Here is an 18,385-nt window from a genome sequence, read left to right on the forward strand (position 1 = left end):
CAGCAAGTAGTTAGACCATAAGATTTTGTAGCAGAATTAGGTCATTCAGCCCATTGAGACTGCTCCACCGTGATATCATGGTTGATTTTTTATCCCTTTCAACCTCATGCTCCCACTTCATCTCCATAAAATTGTTTCTGTCCAAGAGTGGGGTCCCATAGTTTCCTAGTGGCCAGCTGGGTACTGGGGGTACTTCCCTGACCTTCCAGTATTGGCTCAAATTCTTTCTATTCTCTCTGCCCAGGATGTGGTTCTGCTTTCATCATAACAGAGAGATACTTAACTGAAGGAGGGGGCAGGACTGGTGCGATCAGATGCTTATAAAGGCCTTCAGCAGTTTGGCAGCAAGTTAGACCGAAACTGGGGGCAAGAGAGAGCATGGCGTCCACAAAACTGGTACAGCTGAGCTGAGCTCACCAAAGTGATGCTTTAATCACTCGGTTCTTTCTGCCTGTCTAACATCTTGTTGATTTATTTTACAGAGATATCTGATGTGTTTAATCCTCCTTCACACATGGACATCGGAAAGTCTTGGAGAAGATTTCCAGGTGAGGACAAAACCTTCCTCTCTCCATCTTGTTCCCAGCCTTCCCTTGTGTCAACTCCTCTCCCATTTCCTCTCTCTGACTCCTGCCTCTGTTTCTCTATTTGTGGAGTTGGGTTATGATATGGGGACAAACAGAAAGCCATTCACGACGGTGGGAAAATGGAAAAAGAAACATTTTAGGCGATGATGTTAATGGGAGCTGGGAGGCTTTGGACACCAATCAGTGAAAGCTAACACACACATCCAGTGAGCAATTAGCAAGACAAGTAGCATTTCACTGCCAGAGGATCTGAGAACAAGAGGGGAGACATTTTGCTCCAATTACTTTGGACCCTTGGAGACTTACTTGGAAATTATTGATTTACTTATTGAGCTATAGCATGGACTAAGCTCTTCCGGCCCTTTGAACTGCCCCTGATTTAACCCCAGCCTAATCATAGGACAATTTACAGTGACCAATTAACCTACCAACCAGTACATCCTTGGATGGTGGGAGGAAACTGGAGCCCCCGGAGGAAACCTGTGCAGTCACAGAGAGAACGTAGAAACTCCTTACAGACAGCATGAGCTGAACCCGGGTCCCAGACACAGTAAAGCACTGTGCACTACACCTGTCTGCTCTCCTTTATTAAGGAACAAGTTTGCGGGAATACAGGGAAAGTTAACCAGTTCGATTCCTGGGGTTGAAGATTGGTTTTGTGAGGAGGAATTAAATGAATAGCTCTCAGGTGTAGAAGAACCTTTGGGGTTTGGACACAGAAGACGTGGGGAATAATTCTTACCCCAATGGCAAATCAGAATCAGAATCAAGTTTTTATTATCACCGACATATGCCATGAAATTTATTGTTTTGTGGCAGCAGGACTGTGCAAGGCATAAAACGTTACTATAAGTTACAATTAGGAATTTGTTAAACATAAATAAATATTGGAAAAAGAGAGCAAAATAGTGAGGTAGTGTCATGGGTTTATGGACCATTCAGAAATCTGATGGCAGAAGGGAAGAACTGTTTCAAAAACTTTGAGTGTGCATCTTCAGTCTCCTGTACTCCTCCACGATGGGAGTAATGAGATGAAGGAATGTCCCGAGTGTTGGGGGTTCTGATTGATGGATGTTGCCTTCCTGTCCGTATCCAGTCTACACTCCAAACAAAGTGCTGTCTATCCGGGAGAGAGGTGAAGGAACTTTCTTAACCCCAGAGGGTATGACTCTCTGGAGTTCTCTACCTCAGGGAGATACAGAGGATCAGTGACTGGGTGTATTTCCAAACAGAAATCAAGCGATTTTGAGATTGTTGGAGGCTAAATGGAGACCCAATAGAAGTTTTTAAGCTAATGAGAAGCAAAGGGTGGAATTGCCAAATATGAGAGAGCATGCATGCATGAAAGGTAATGGGGAGGGAGTTTATGGGGGATGTGCAGGGCAGGTTTTGGCACTGACGGTGATGGAGGACAGGAATGTGCTGCCAGGGTTGGTGGTGGAGCAGATACGAGAGTGACATTTAAAAAGAATCCGGACAGACACACACATTCACAACAAATGATTGGTCTGGATTACGTTCAGACTGAAGAAATTTAGCTAGCACAGATGATGGGCTGAAGGGCCTTTCCTGGGCTCTCCTACATTCTGCCAAGGTGGTGGAGGGGTATGGGGGTTGGTGCAGAAGGGTGTGATGATGTGTCTGATCAGCTGTGGTGACCCTGACTGGCTGATCATGTTGTGAGATGCTCAGGGGTACAGCCTCCCCGCTGTGGATAATCGTCTCCCCGTCTGCCCCCACTCACTCTCTTTTTGAACCTGCTGTCATGACCACTCTCCACGAGGAATGAGTCCTTGACCCCTGGCGATCCACTGGGCAGTCCCTCAACTCCATCTCTTGTCCACTGTGGAGCATCCTTCCAAACCTGTGCCTGCCTTCGATGGGAATTTGTTTAGAATCCGCCCGGCAGCTTCCTGCCCTCCAAACTCTTGTGGGACATCTCAGAGGCACAGATCAGGACCTGAGGAAAGGGTGACCACTTCTCTGTGGAGCCTGTAGCAGATGAGACCACTGTCCATCCCACACTCCCTCAGCTGGGGCGACTGCCTTCACCTGATCCTCCCCTCCCCCCACAACCACCCCCCACCCCAGCTCTCTACCTCACCCTGTAGCAGCATTGTTTCCCCTGGTGTTGTCCAGGTACCTGTTCCTGCCCTCTCCCCTGCCACACCTTCCCCCAGGCCCAGCTCAGTTGCCCATCCGTGCTCGTTGTACACACACCCCCACCCCTCTCCTGGAGCCCTGTGCTCTCTCTGAATTATCACCTGGGTCTGACATCCGGCACAGGGAGGCAGCCATTTCCACAGATCAGCTATCGTTCAGCCGCTCAACACCATTCCCTGGACATGCTTTCAGTATACAAGCTCTCTGGTCCTTCCTTCCAGTTTGTCCTGAACCATCCCCCTGACCAGGCTTTGGCCACATCCGGGCATTTCATCCTGTGTCGTTAGTTGTTCCAGACAGAGGGTATGGGCTACATGCTGGGCTACCAATTAATGCTGAAAGGTTGCCACCGGTCAGCACGAAGCGGTTGAAACGAATGGCCTGTTTCCATGTGGTACGTTTCTGTGTTCACTCAGACAACCCATGTCCACTCTGACACAGGGCTTTCCGTAGTCCATCACCATCACTCCCTTAGTTACCAGCTCATGGTTTCTGTGTCAGCCTCTCTTCCTGTCCTCTCTCCCCATCTCCCCCTTTCCCCCTCTCCCCCTCTCAGAAACCCCATCACCTGGGCCCCACCCAGTGAAACCCCACACCAGGAACCCCCACAATGTCCTTTCATCCCTGGAACCCCACTCCAGACCCATCACCACAGAATCTTCACCCCCAGAGCCCCACTCCAGGCCTGTCATCCAGATCCTTCACCTTCAGACACATCACACCCTGATCCCCCACTCTCAGACCCTTCAACCCCACCTCCAGACCCTTCACTCTGACCCTCACCATCAGACCCTCCAGGACCATCACAGCCCAGAACCCCCAAGCTCAGACCCTTTACCCCAGACCACCACCCCCAGGCACACTGTGGGAGGGGCAGTGTACATCGGGTGAATGAGGTTTGAACTCCCTCTCCATTTGACATTCTTTACTCTGCTACATCCTCAAGTGGACAATTGACAGTGATTCCCGAAGCCGACACACCATCCTGAGCAGAACGAAGATCAGAAATGCTGCTGATGTAAATTGTATGAACGTGTTTTTGTTTTAGATGTCTGACTTCGAAACACCTGGACAACAGAATGTTTTGGAGTTTCTCCAGCAGGCAGTGAACAAACTGAGACCCGGGTCCAGTCTGAGGCCAAGTAAGTTGACTCACACAATAAGGTTTAACTGTAATAAATGAAGAAAATGCCAGTTTGCAGTGTCAGTAATGGGGGGAACAGAGTTAATGTTCCAGGTTAAAGATCTTACATCACAGCTAGGAAAAGTTCAAATAAAGCAAGTTAGAATAATCCTGACAAATGATCCCGGGCTGAGATATTTGTACAATGGTTAATCACCAGTGACGTGCTAGCTGACCGGAGGATAGTGAAAGTAATGGTTTTATTTCAGAAGAGTGACAACCAAAGACCAGGGAAATATAGGCCAGTAAGTCTGACATCTGTGCAGTAGTTAGTAAGTTACTGGAGAAGATTCTGAGGGATAAGATACACAGACATTTGGAAAGGCAGGAGTTGATTAGGTGTAGTCAGCATGGCTTTGTGCATAGACAATCATGTCTTACAGACTTAATCAAGCTTTTTAACCAAGAAAGTTGATGAGGGTATGGCAGTAAATAAGACCATAATAAGACCATAAGACATAGGAGCAGAATTAGGCCATCTGGCCCATCGAGTCTGCTCTGCCATTCAATCATGGCTGATCCTTTTTTTTTCTCCTTTGCAACCCAGCTCCCGGCCTCTTCCCTGTAATCTTTGATGCCAAGTCCAGTCATGAACCTATCAATCTCTGCCTTAAATACACCCAACAACCTGGCCTCCACAGCTGCATGTGGCAACAAATTCCACAAATTCACCATCCTTTGGCTAAAGAAATTTCTCTTCATCTCTGCTTTGAAAGGGTGCCCCTCTATCGGGAAGCTGTGCCCTCTAGTCCTAGACTCTCCCACCATGCAAAACATCCTTACCACATCTACTCTGCCTATGCCTTTCAACATTCAAAAGGTTACAATGAGATACCCCCCCTCGTCCTTCTAAATTCCAGCGAGTACAGACCCGTAGCCATCAAACGTTCCTCGTATGATAACCCTTTCATTTCTGGAATCATCCTTGTGAACCTCCTCTGGACCCTCTCCATTGCCAGCATATCTTTTCTAAGATGAGGAGCACAAAACTGTTCACAATACTCAAGGTGAGGCCTCACCCGTGCCTCAGCATCACAACCTTGCTCTTGTATGAATGAATGCTAGCATGGCATTTGTCTTCTCACCACCGACTCTACCTGCAAGTTAACCTTTAGGGTGTTCTGCACAAGGACTTCCAAGTCCCTTTGCATCTCAGATTATTGGATCTTTTCCCCATTTAGAAAATAGTCTGCACAACTGAGTTTCGTTACAGTTGCACCAACCAAGAATAGTGTAGAAATATAGCAAAATAAAACCAGAAGTAATTAAATAATAATAAGTTAATCATGCCAAGTGGAAATAAATCCAGGACCAGCCTATTGGCTCAGAGTGTCTGACACTCTGAGGGAGGAGTTGTAAAGTTTGATGGCCACAGGTAGGAATGACTTCCTGTGACACTCAGTGTTACATCTCAGTGGAATGAGTCTCTGGCTGAATGTACTCCTGTGCCTAACCAGTACATTATGGAGTGGATGGGAGACATTGTCCAAGATGGCATAAAACTTGGACAGCATCCTCTTTTCAGACACCACCGTCAGAGAGTCCAGTTCCACCCCCACAACATCACTGGCCTTACGAATGAGTTTGTTAATTCTGTTGGTGTCCGCTACCCTCAGCCTGCTGCCCCAGCACACAACAGTAAACATGATAGCACTAGCCACACAGACTCGTAGAACATCCTCAGCATCATCCGGCAGATGTTAAAGGACCTCAGTCTCCTCAGGAAATAGAGACGGCTCTGACCCTTCTTGTAGACAGCCTCAGTGTTCTTTGACCAGTCCAGTTTATTATCAATTCGTATCCCTAGATACTTTTAATCCTCCACCATGTCCACACTGACCCTTTGGATGGAAACAGGGGTCACCGGTGCCGTGACCCTCCTCAGGTCCACCACTAGCTCCTTAGTCTTTTTCACATTAAGCTGCAGATGATTCTGCTCACATCATGTGACAAAGTTTCCCACCGTAGCCCTGTACTCAGCCTCATCTCCCTTGCTGATGCATCCAACTATGGCAGAGTCATCAGAAAACTTCTGAAGATGGCAAGACACTATGTTGTAGTTGAAGTCCGAGGTGTAGATGGTAAAGAGAAAGGGAGACAGGACAGTCCCCTGTGGAGCCCCAGTGCTGCTGACCACTCTGTCTGACACACAGTGTTGCAAGTGCACATACTGTGGTCTGCCAGTCAGGTAATCAATAATCCATGACACCAGGGAAGCATCCACCTGCATCACTGTCAGCTTCTCACCCAGCAGAACGGGGCAGATGGTGTTGAACGCACTGGAGAAGTCAAAAAACATGACCCTCACAGTGCTCGCCGGCTTGTCCAGGTGGGTGTATACACGGTTCAGTAGGTAGACAATGGCATCCTCAACTCCTAGTCGGGGCTGTTAGGCGAACTGGAGGGGGTCTAAGTGTGGCCTAACCATAGGCCGGAGCTGCTCTAGAACAAATCTCTTCAGGATCTTCATGATGTGGGAGGGCAATGCCACCGGTCTGTCTCTGGCACAGGGACAAGGCAGGACGTCTTCCACAGCACAGGAACCCTCTGGAGACTCAGGCTCAGGATGAATACATGAAGTACCCCACATAGCTGGGAGCATAGGCTTTGAGCACCCTGGGGCTGACACCATCCGGGCCTGCAGCCTGCAGCCTTACATTAAGCTAATCAAGTCAATATGTCAATATGTCCAATGAAGAATTAAATTAGCAAATATCTGATTAACAAAGCTAAGCAATATATCAATAATAAGAAGAAAAAATAAAGAGTTAAGAATATTTTTTGAGAGAAAAAAAAGAAAGAAAGAAAAAAGAACCCCTACTAACTAAAAAAAAACCGAAACAACCCCATTGGGAGCACAATCCCGGAGCTATATATATAGCTATATAAGCTATACAAGCTTCCACAGAGGAAAAACATCAATCCGCCAACTCAAATCCATTTAAACAAAAATCGGAAGGAAACCATATTAATTAACTCAAATCAGATGATAGTAGCGGACAAATGCACCCCACCTTTTCTCAAAATCAAATTGAGGATCAAAAGTTCGACTTCTGATTTTCTTGACACTAAGACATAACATCACCTGAGAAAACCTTTGTATCAAAGTAGGAGCAGAAGCATCTTTCCATTTCAACAGAATAGCCCTTCTGGCTAATAATTGAATGAATGCAGTTACATGTTGGTGTGGTGGAGAAATACCATGAATATATTGAGGGATTATACCAAACAAAACTGTCAATTTATTAGGTTGTAAATCAATTTTTAAATCTTTAGAAATTGTAGAGAAAATAGATTTCCAAAAATGTTTCAATACAGAACACGACCAAAACATATGTGTCAATGTAGCTGTCTCGGTTTTACATCTATCACACTGATTATCAATATTAGGAAACATTTTAGACAGTCACTCCTTTGTCAAATAGTAACGATGTACAATTTTAAATTGAATTAAAGAGTGACTGGCAAAGGCTGAAGAAGAGTTAACCAACTTCAAAATCCATAACCAAACCTCTGTTATTAAGGTCATGTTACGCTCTCTCTCCCAATCTTGCTTAATCTTAAGTGAAGGGTAATTGTGCTGTTGTAACAATAAATTATAAATTTTCCCAGTAAAACCTTTCACTAAAGGGCTCTTTTTAAAAATAATATCTAACAGGTCAGAATCTTCTATATATGGAAAATTACTTAAATATTCTTGCAAGAAGTGTCTGACCTGAAGATATTGCAGGAAATGTGAATACGAGAGAGAGTATTTAGTTACTAATTTCTCAAAAGACATCAATCGGCCATCTTGGAATGGATCCATGAAGGAATAACACAAGGAAGTCCTGACGAAGGGTCTCGGCCCGAAACGTCGACAGTGCTTCTCCCTATAGATGCTGCCTGGACTGCAGTGTTCCACCAGCATTTTGTGCATGAAGGAATAAACTCCTTTATTCCTCCAAAGAAGAAAGGTAGGATCACTTAATGAAGGTTTAAATAAATAATTTCTATAAATGAAACTAAAAAGTTTAAATTTTTTGAGATTAAACAAAACTACAAAACTGGAATCAAATTCGTAACAACTGCTTAATCACAGGATGTAAATTTAAGTTAGTAATTTTGGCCAGTTGTACAGCTAGAGAAGCTCCTAATTAACGAGGTTAAGTGAAACTGTTTCAAAGCTTTCAATTCCAAATCAGCCCAATGTGGTTGTTCATTTTTATCAGCCCAATATAACCAAAAACACATATAACGTATATTAACAGCCCAATAATACATTCTTAAATTAGGCAGAGCAAGACCTCCATCCTTTTTAAATTTTTGTAAATGATATTTACCAATTCTTGGTCTTTTATTATTCCAAACAAAATATGAAATAATAGAGTCAACCTGATCAAAAAACTTCTTAGTTAAAAAATAGGGATATTTTGAAATACATATAAAAATTTTCATAAAATCATTATTTTAACTGCATGAATTCGGCTGGCTAACGAAAGTGTAATTGAATTCCATCTACAAAATAATTGCTTCATAAAATCCACTAAAGGAACCAAATTAGCTTTATAAAGGTCTTTATGATTTTTAGTGATAATAATATCTAAATATTTAAAAGAGTCCATAACTCTAAAAGGAATGCCATGATATATAGAAGCAGGATCATTTTGGGATATAGTTCACTTTTATGAAGGTTTAGTTTATATCTCAAAAACTTTCCAAATTCGTTTAATAGTTTCAATAAACTAGGAATGGATTCTTCAGGATTCGAAATATAAACTAAGAGATTGTCAGCATAAAGGGAGATCTTATGAAAAGATTTATGAAAATTCCATGGATATCTTTAACTTCATGAAGTGTAATAGCCAAGGGTTCCAGAACCAAACTAAATAACAAGGGACTTAACGGACATCCTTGTCTCATACCGCGCGAAAGCCAAAAAAAGGAGATCTGCAATTATTGGGAATAACAGTAGCAATAGGGCTTTTATATATCATTCTGATCCACTTATTAAGATTAATACCAAAGCCGAATTTCTCTAAAACATTAAATGAGTATTTCCATTCAACTCTGTCAAATGCCTTTTCAGCATCGAGAGAGACAACGCATTGGGGAGTCTTAAAAAAGGATGAATATATAACACTTAATAGTCTCCAAACATTAGAGAAGGAATAACAGCCCTTTACAAAACCTGTCTGGTCCTGAGAAATAATTTTAGCTAGGGAGTCTCCAGCCAATTAGCTATTATTTTTGAAAGAATTTTAGCATCCACATTTAATAATGAACTAGGTCTATATGGAGCACAGTCAGTAGGGTCTTTATCTTTCTTAAGAATTAAAGAAATAGAAGCTTCATAAAATGTGGGAGGTAACACTCCTATCAAAAAAGAATCTTTAAGCATCTCCAACATATATGGAGAAAGCAATTTTTCAAATTTTTTATAAAATCCTACAGAATAATCATCCAGTCCAGGAGCTTTACCAGATTGCATTGAAAAAATAGATTTCTGAATTTCATTTCCAGTAATAGGAGAATCAAGAGTTTGTTGATTTTCAACAGAAATTCAAGGAAAATCGATCTTTTGTAAAAAGTCATTCATTTTAGAAGAATCCACTGGAAACTGAGATTTATAAAATTTAATGTAAAAGTCTTGAAAAATTTTATTAATGTCTTCATAATTACATGCTAAACTACTGTCTCTCTTATGAATTTTTAAAATTTGTCTTTTGGCTCTAGCTGCTTTTAATTGAGATGCTAATAGCTTCTTATTTTTATCTCCAAACAATAGGATAAGTTAATAATAAATTATATTATGATTGAAGTTCAATCCTTTCTTTGAATAAATCAATGTTAGGCAAGATTACATAAATATTGTCCAAGTTTTTAATTTGTTTTGAAATCTTATCTAACTCTATTTTTGTCTGTTTCTTAAGCTTAGCTAAATAGGAGATCATCTGACCACGCAAATATGCTTTAAATGTATCCCATATAATCAATTTTGACACATCTCCTGAATTATTAAAAAGAAAAAATCTTTTATTTGAGTCTCAATAAATTTGACAAGGTCCAAACTTTGTAATAAATTTTCTGGAAAACACCAAGGCAGATTTGCAATAACGACTTCCTTCAATTCAAAAGCTAAGCATAAAGGCGCATGATCCGAGAGAATGATAACATCATATTCACATTTCTGGACTTTGGACAGAAATTGGAGATCAGCTATAAAATAATTGATCTCAAATTTTTTTGTGAACATCTGAAAAAAAAGAGTAACCTCTATCATTGGGATGTAGATGTCTCCAAATTTTCACCAGGCCAGAATCAATTAAAAATGAGTTAATAAGTGATGCAGAACAACTTGGAAGCTGCTGATAGGTTGAACTCTTGTCAATCAAAGGATTTAAACAACAGTTAGTCACCACCCATTAACAACATATATTCATTTAAATCCGGCAATAAAGCAAATACATTTTTAAAAAAAGAAGGATCATCTACATTAGGTCCATATAGATTAACCAGGACAATTTTTCTATTACAAATTGTTCCTTTAACAATTAAAAATCTACCATTAAATTCTAACACAATGTTCTCTTGGATAAATAAAATATTAGATTTAATAAAAATAGATACTCCCTTTGTTTTATTTTGACAAGTAGCATGAAATTGAAGGCCCTTCCACATTTAAAAAAATTTATTTTGATCGCCCGTTTTGATATGTGTTTCTTGAGAAAAATTATATCGGGTTGGGATCTATTAATGATTTTAAAAGTCTTCTTTCACTTAATAGGATGATTCGACACACATATGTTCCAACTGGTAATGTTTATCTGTTTAGCTACCATAAACAAATTATTTTATTTAAATACCAACATGAGCTAATCAAAACTGGCAGTGATAAGTATAACCATATACAAAACACGCAAGCTCTGGAACTCCGTAATGGGAAAAGAATACATAAAGAAAACTAAAATTAATCCTACAATTGATCTTATAACTCAAAACTAACCCCAGTCCTCCCACCACCCCAAAAAGCCTGAAATTTGCATTTCCATGAGCTGCCTATTTTTTAATGGTGATTTTAAAAGCTTTCCTTAATTCCTCTCCCCAAGTTACAAAAAAAAACCCCACAGCCCTAAAATAGGAAAGCCCTGCAGAGAAAACAAAAGTTTATACTTAATCCTTAAAAATAAGCTGGGGAATGTAGAAACAATCTCCAAAAATGCCAAAACAATGAAATTAAACAAAGAGAAGAATGCCTATGTAATCTCTAATGAAGAAAAATCAGCACCATTTTCCATTTTACACGCCCAATGAAAAACTATTCTTAGAAAAAACACTAAGTATCTATCTACTAAGCACTCCCAACTATATAAGAAAAAGTCTTTATGAACTATGAAAGCTATCACTTAATTAATGGAAAAAAAGGAGGATAGAAGCAAATAATCAAACTGGTTAACAATCTGCCCGCTGTGTTAATTCACACAGTAAACCAAACAGATTTCGGAAAACTCAGTCATCAGTCACATCATAAAGTTCACATCTTCTTTAAATGGTCAATCAATCAAAGAACATCTTAAGCAAATCAGAAATCTTCAAAGCTTGTTTTCTTTCCAAAATAACAATTATTCAGCAGACTTAAAACCATTCAAACCTCGGCTGCAACCGAAATAGAGTTAACATAGTCCAATGCCGCTTTGGGGTCCAGAAAAATACGTGATGTCGACTCTTTGGGAAATAATTTTAATTGGGCTGGATAGTGAAGTGATGGGAATAATCCCTTATCATAGGCTATCTTCATGGTTGCAGCAAATTTAGACTGCAGGTCCATAACTTCCCATGGATAACCTTCATAAAAATGAACCCTTGAATTTAAAAACTCTGTGTTTCCTTGCATATTTTATAATTTGGTCTTTAACTTTGAAATGAAGAAAGCAGACCATAACTGACCTTCGTTTATTCAGATCCTGAGATTTTGAAGTGAACATTCTATACGTTCTTTCAATATTGGGAGGTTGAGGCAAAATATCTGGAAACAGAGAATGAAACAAGTTAGCAAAATAGTTCAATAAATCCCCACTCTCAGATCCTTCCTACAGTCCAGCAATTCGAATATTATTCCGACGGGATCTTGCTTCCAAATTGATAATCTTATGTTGAGATTTTTCCAAGCGGGCTGAAATATCCGCTATCAGATGCTTCCTCTCTTTAACTTCAAAATTCAAGGAAAGAATATTTTCCTGCACAAATTGAAAACTCTGTCATAATGACTTCATCCCAGAAGAGGTAGCATCAAGCTTTACCGTGTTGTTGTCTATTTTCCTGTCGGGAACCATCAGTGAATGCTCTAAACGCTCAGCCCAAACAAGCATATCCTCTGATTTTTCTTTCGAAGTTTTCCCCTTTCCATTGCTGGATTCAGGAAGCTGCTTTACACTTCTTAAAGATTGTGACACAATAACAACTATTCCCCTCTAAGATCCGATAAATAAAAGTTAAAAATTTGAAATTTAAACTGGGGAAAAGGAAAACTTAATCGCAGCCACACAAAATGTGTGTCATCCATTGGGCAGTAGGCGGAGACCTGGAATATTATATTTCATTTGTCACTTCCTTGCCCATTTTCCTAATCTTTCTAAGTCCTTCTGCATCCTACCTGTTTCCTTAACATTACCTGCCCCTCCACCATTCTCTACATCATCTGCAAACTTGGCAACAAAGCCATCTATTTCATCTTCTAAATCATCGATATATAGCATAAAAAGAAGTGGTCCCAACACCGATCCCTGCGGAACAGCACTGGTCACTGGTGAATGTAATTTCTATGGAATTAGTAAGGCTGCTTTGGAAGGTTAGGTTGCATAAATCCAGGGGGAATTGACTAAATGTGTACGTAATTGGCTTGATGGTATACAGCGGAGAGTGAGGCCAGAAGATTGATTGTTGAACTGGAGCCCCATGTCTAGTGGTGTGCCTCAGAGGTTGGGCTGTGCTCATTGTTGTTTGTCATCTATATCAACGATTGGGTAAAGTATGTTCAAGTCACGATTAGTAAGTTTGCAGATTACTCCAATGCAGGAGATTTCTGGTCAATGAAGGAAAAGATGAAAGAGGAACATGAGGGAAACTTTTTCACACAAGGGGTAGTATCCATGTGCGGTGAGCTGTCAGAGGAAGTAAATGAGGCAGGTACAATGTCAACTTTTAAAAGAGTTGGACAGATACATGGATTGGGATGTTAGAGGTTCATGCACCCATCCATTGTCATGCAGGACTAGCTTGGATGAGCACCTTGGTCAGCATAGACCAATTTCCATGGTGTTTCCGCATTGTATGACAATAATTCCAAGAGCAGGGAAGTCAAATATGGAAAAGACATACAGAGCAAGTGGTAGAGCAGAAGGGAATGTTGATAGACGTGGTGGGCAAGGGGTCCAAGACTGTGCTTCCCTCAAAGCATTAGCATAGGTAGGTAGGCTGGTGTAGAAGGTGTGTGACATGCTTGCCTTCAAAGATTGGGCATAGAATATAAACTTGGGACATTATGTTGCAACTTTACAAATCCGTGGTTAGCCTACTCAGATTATTGAGCGTAGTTCTGGTCACCCCTGTGAAAGATATGATTCTGTCAAAAATTCACAGAATCATAGAAAAGTACAACATAGAACAGACCCTTCATCCCATCTCATCTGTGTCAAAACATTTAAGCTGCCTAGTCCCATCAATTTGCTCCTGGACCATAGCCCTCAATACTGCTGCCATTCATGTACCTATCCAATCTTCTGAAACATTGTAGTTGAGCTCACATGAGCCACTTGTACTGGCAGCTCATTCCACACTTTCACCATCCTCTGAGTGAAGATGAAAACAGGAGATGAGATGTTATGTTGAAGTTATCTAAGACATTGGTGAGGCCTAATTTGGAGTATTGTGTTCTCCTGAAACATTTCACCTTCCACCCTTAAACCATGACCCACCCAACCATAGTAGAAAAGTCTGCTTGCATTTACCCTGTCTGAACCCCTCATAAAATTCTGTATACCTCTATCAAATTTCCCCTCAGTCTTCTACATTCCAAGGAATATAAGTCCTAACCTAATCTATCTTTCCTTGTAACTCGGGTCCTCCAGACCTTGCAATATCCTTGTAAATTTTCTCTGTACATTTTCAACCTTATTTATATCTTTCCTGTAAGTAAATGACCAAAATTGCACACGGAACTCCAAATTAGGCCTCGCCAATGTCTTCGACAACTTCCACATAATGTCCCATCTACCGTTCTCAATACTTTGATTTATGAAAAACTCTCTTGAAAACCCTCTCTATCTGTGTCGCAACCTTCAGTGAGTTATGGACCTGTACTTCCAGATCATTTTCTCGAACACTTCCTCAGAGCCCTACCGTTCTCTATGTGAGACCTACCCTGGTTGGTCCTACTGAAGTGCAACACCTCACACTTGGCTGCATTAAACTCTGGGGAGGTTGCAGAGGAGATTCTCCAGGTGATTGGTGATTTGTCAATTATTGTCAGAGAAACATAAGGATAGCTAAGTGCCGGATCTCACAGAAGATTAGTGTGGCCATCTATGTGTGAAGCCACAGGAGATGGGAAAGTTTTTTAATATTTACCATTAGCTTTTACTGTGCAGAATATGCTGGATACTAAATAAATGTTGGAAATGAGGGACATTGTACATCCAACCAGGGAGGAGGTATTGGCAGCCTTACAGATCGTTAAGGATAAATCCCAGGGCTTGACCAAGTACATCTTGGACCTTCTGGGAAGATGGAGAAGAATTAGCCCTTTTCAGTTCCATTGTGGAGATATATTTGTATCATCTTTAGCCACTGGTGAAGGTCTCAAAGACAGGAGGGTGGCTAATGTAACTTTATTTAAGAAGGGCAGCAAAGACAAGCCAAGAAACTATAGACCAGTAAGTCTTGTCATCAGCGTTGGATAAGTTACTGGAGGAAATTCTGAGCGACGGGATATTGTTTTGATATCCAAATGAGTTTGGATAGACAATGTGCAGTCGGCCCAGTTTTGTGTGCAGGAAATCATATCTGACAAATGTCTTGTGATTTGAAGACATAACCAGCATGCCTGATGAGAATGGGGCACTGGATGTCGTCTATATGGACCCTAGCAAGGCTTTGACATGATCTCTCATGACAAGCTGGTTGGAAAGGATAGATCATGTGGGATCCAGGAGGAGATAGCAGATTGGATTAATAATTAGCTCAGAGGAAGTAAGCAGAGGGTGATGTTTCTCAGAGTGGAGGCCTGTGGCTAGTGGTGTATCAGAGGGGTCAGTGCTTGGACCTTTCTGGCTTGGTTAGTGAGTCTGCAGATGATACTACAATAGGTGATGTCATAGTCTCTGAAACAGATTATGGAAAGTTACAGGAGGATCTTAATAGCTGAGTATGTGGGTTGAAGATTGAAAATCCAGATAGATGAGAGGTATTGCATTTTGGGGTATCAAACCAGGGTAGGACTTATATAGTGAACAGTGGGGCATTGAGAAGTGTTTTAGAGCAGAGAGACCGAGGAAATGGGCCTGGGGTAAAGTGATAGAGAAAGATATTAGAATATAGGATAGAGAAAGGTAACATGAAAGGTGATAGATTAAAGGGAAATGAGTGTGTGGGGGCATAGGAATGCCCTGAGAGCTAGCATTGACTCAAAGGGCCAAACAACCTTATAGAGGTAGACAGACCATACTTGTCCAGTACTCTCTGAGTCGCTGTCTCCACCACTGATGTCACAAGCTGATATGATCATCTGATATGGTCCCTTGCTTTCACCCACCATTGTTGGAACTGCTTCTGAGATTGTAAAGCTTCAAGGTCATCTCCATCATGCTGTCTTTCAGGTGCTGAAATTGCCTTTGATGTCCAGCTCCAAGGAAAAGGGCATATTGTGAAACCAACAAATCCCATCATCTACGACATAGTCAATGTGAACAAGGGTAATGGCTACAATCCCACAACTGGGAAGTTCATCACCCCGAGATGTGGTCTGTATTTCTTCAGCTACTCGTCACTCCCGGGCAGAGGGAAACAAACCGATGTTAAGCTCATGAGGAATAACAATGTAGTTAGTTTGATCCACAGTGTCCTGCCCAACAATAGTTCCCAGCTGTCCATGAGAAACATAATCCTTGAACTCCACAAAGGGGATGAGGTGTGGGTGCAACTGGCCACTGGTATGCTGTGGAGTGATACAGGTTCCCTCAGCTTCCAGGGCTTCCTACTAGGGCGGTTGGATGACTAAGCATGCTTTGCCTCTGTAAAACCTTCGTGCACTGCAGCTGAGAATGCTTGACCCAGGCAGGTCTGTTATTGAATAAACAAGAAAAGCTCACTGGGAATAAGATTAGCTAATGGATTAAGTGAGACAGGGAGACACACAAGCATTGGCCAGCAATAGATGAGAACTGGAAAGTTGTCTTTGTTAAAGCATCTGAAGGAACAAAACTGGAAATACGCCTCCCGGGAGTAGGAGACGATCTCTCAGACCATCCAGCTTGACCTGTGGGTTGTGCTGAGACCAACCTCAGAAAACGTGGTCCCAGACCTTCACCATTATACTCTGTAAGGATATTGTACCCTTTTGTCAGCTTTGAACACTGACAAATTACCACCTGTTAATAAAAAAGCTCTTTTGGGTTTTTGTCTCCCGAAGTGATTTCCCACATTATATTCCAACCACCAAGCTGTTACTGTTCCCAGTCTGTTTTCTTCACCCTGAAGTCTCCCTGCATCCTCCTCATAGCTCCCACTGATATCTGACGTATTCAGAACGTGACCATATCCTGTGGTGAGCATCCACACCTCTCTTCTAACACACCACCATCCATGTGTAATCCATGAATTACGTACAGATGATGATCCCGCAAAGGTTACTCTAATGACTGTAATTTCACTGGCTGATGTAGCTGACTGCTGAATTTGTGAATGCAAAATTAAATGCTTTTTTTTGGATCAAATATTCTGTTGTGTTCTTTGACTTTCATTATTTTCACAATTTACTGTTAATTTGATCACATATGTAAATCTGATCTATGACTTGCTGAAAACCTCACTTAATCTCCCAATTCAGTGTAAACACGAGGAAATCTGTAGATGCTGGAAGTTCAAGCAACACACACAAAATACTGGTGGAATGCAGCAGGCCAGGCAGCATCTATAGGAAGAAGGATAGTCGACGTTTCAGGTCAGGACTAACTGAAAGAAAAAATAGTAAGAGATTTGAAAGTGGGAGGGGGTGGGAAAATGTGAAATGATAGAAGACCAGAGTGGATGGGTTGAAGCTAAGAGCTGGAAAGGTGATTGGCAAAAGGGATACAGAGCTGGAGAAGGGAAAGGATCATGGGACGGGAGGTCTAGGGAGAAAGAAAGGGGGAGGGGAGCACCAGAGTAAGATGGAGAATAGGCAAAGAGTAATGGGCAGAGAGAGAAAAAAAGGAGGGGGGAAATAAATAAATCAAGGATGGGGTAAGAATGGGAGGAGGGGTATTAACAGAAGCTAGAGAAATCAATGTTCATGCCATCAGGTTGGAGGGTACCCAGACAGAATAGAAGGTGTTGTTCCTCCAACCTGAGTGTGCCTTCATATTGACAGTAGAGGGGGCCATGGATAGACATATCAGAATGGGAATGGGACGTGGAATTAAAATGTGTGGCCACTGGGAGATCCTGCTTTCTCTGGAGGACAGAGCGTAGGTGTTCAGCGAAACGGTCTCCTAGTCTGCGTCAGGTCTCACCAATATATAAAAGGCCACAGCGGGAGCACCGGACGCAGTATACCACACCAGCCGACTCACAGGTGAAGTGTCGCCTCACCTGGAAGGACTGGTTTAGTCCTTCCCACCCAATTCAGTGACTGAGTTATCAGACTTTGGCCTGGATCTCCCACTGGTTTGTCAGCTGCCTGAGGTTGTCACTCTCCTGTCCTTAAACAACACCACCTGTTCTGTGGCAAAATCTCCCTCTGGAAGACCATCTTACTGCAGCTACTGGGGGAGGGACCTTACAGGGTTCCATTAATATTTTTTTCCTTTCTCTTCTCCATGGAAAACCCTGCAAATATCCCCATGTTAACAGGTTTAACAGAGGAGCTAGTGTTGGATAATGGGAAGAAAGCTGTAAAATCCGAAACCATAAGGGATAAAGAGTCTGAAAAATTCACAGAGCTGAACACTAAATCACCCGAACGGAATGGTCTGCACCCTATAGGTGTGAACGGACAGGGCTGCAGAGACACTGGAGACATTGGTTGAATTCTTTCAGAACTCACTAAATTCTGCAAAGCTTCCACAAGCAGGAAAACAGCCAGTGTGACCACCTTGTTCCCTGATGTGGGAGCGCCGAGATACAGGTGTCACTGTGGAATGGTCAGGGGCCACTATGAGGAAGAGGGAAGTTATACTTTTCCTGGTGTACAGAGTGTTTCAGAACACTTTCTCTCAGA

General features: G+C 41.8%; 1 protein-coding gene across 2 annotated transcripts in view; it reads left to right on the plus strand.

Moving 5' to 3' along the window:
* The first annotated feature begins 313 nt into the window (after positions 1-313).
* LOC140716482 (complement C1q tumor necrosis factor-related protein 3-like) overlaps positions 314-18,385 on the plus strand; it is a 77,632-nt gene continuing 59,560 nt past the window's right edge. Inside the window, exons 1-4 of one of the 2 annotated variants that reach the window (XM_073029252.1) lie at positions 314-396; positions 483-548; positions 3,799-3,892; positions 15,786-16,891. In XM_073029252.1, the coding sequence (XP_072885353.1) occupies positions 379-396; positions 483-548; positions 3,799-3,892; positions 15,786-16,186 (579 nt within the window). In that variant the 5' untranslated portion in view covers positions 314-378 and the 3' untranslated portion in view covers positions 16,187-16,891. Of the gene's footprint in view, positions 397-482; positions 549-3,798; positions 3,893-15,785; positions 16,892-18,385 lie in introns of those variants that run through there. The other variant, XM_073029271.1, reaches the window with a different exon arrangement.

This window comes from Hemitrygon akajei, chromosome 2 (assembly GCF_048418815.1).
Source record: "Hemitrygon akajei chromosome 2, sHemAka1.3, whole genome shotgun sequence".
In the NCBI taxonomy this organism is placed as follows: Eukaryota; Metazoa; Chordata; class Chondrichthyes; order Myliobatiformes; family Dasyatidae; genus Hemitrygon; species Hemitrygon akajei.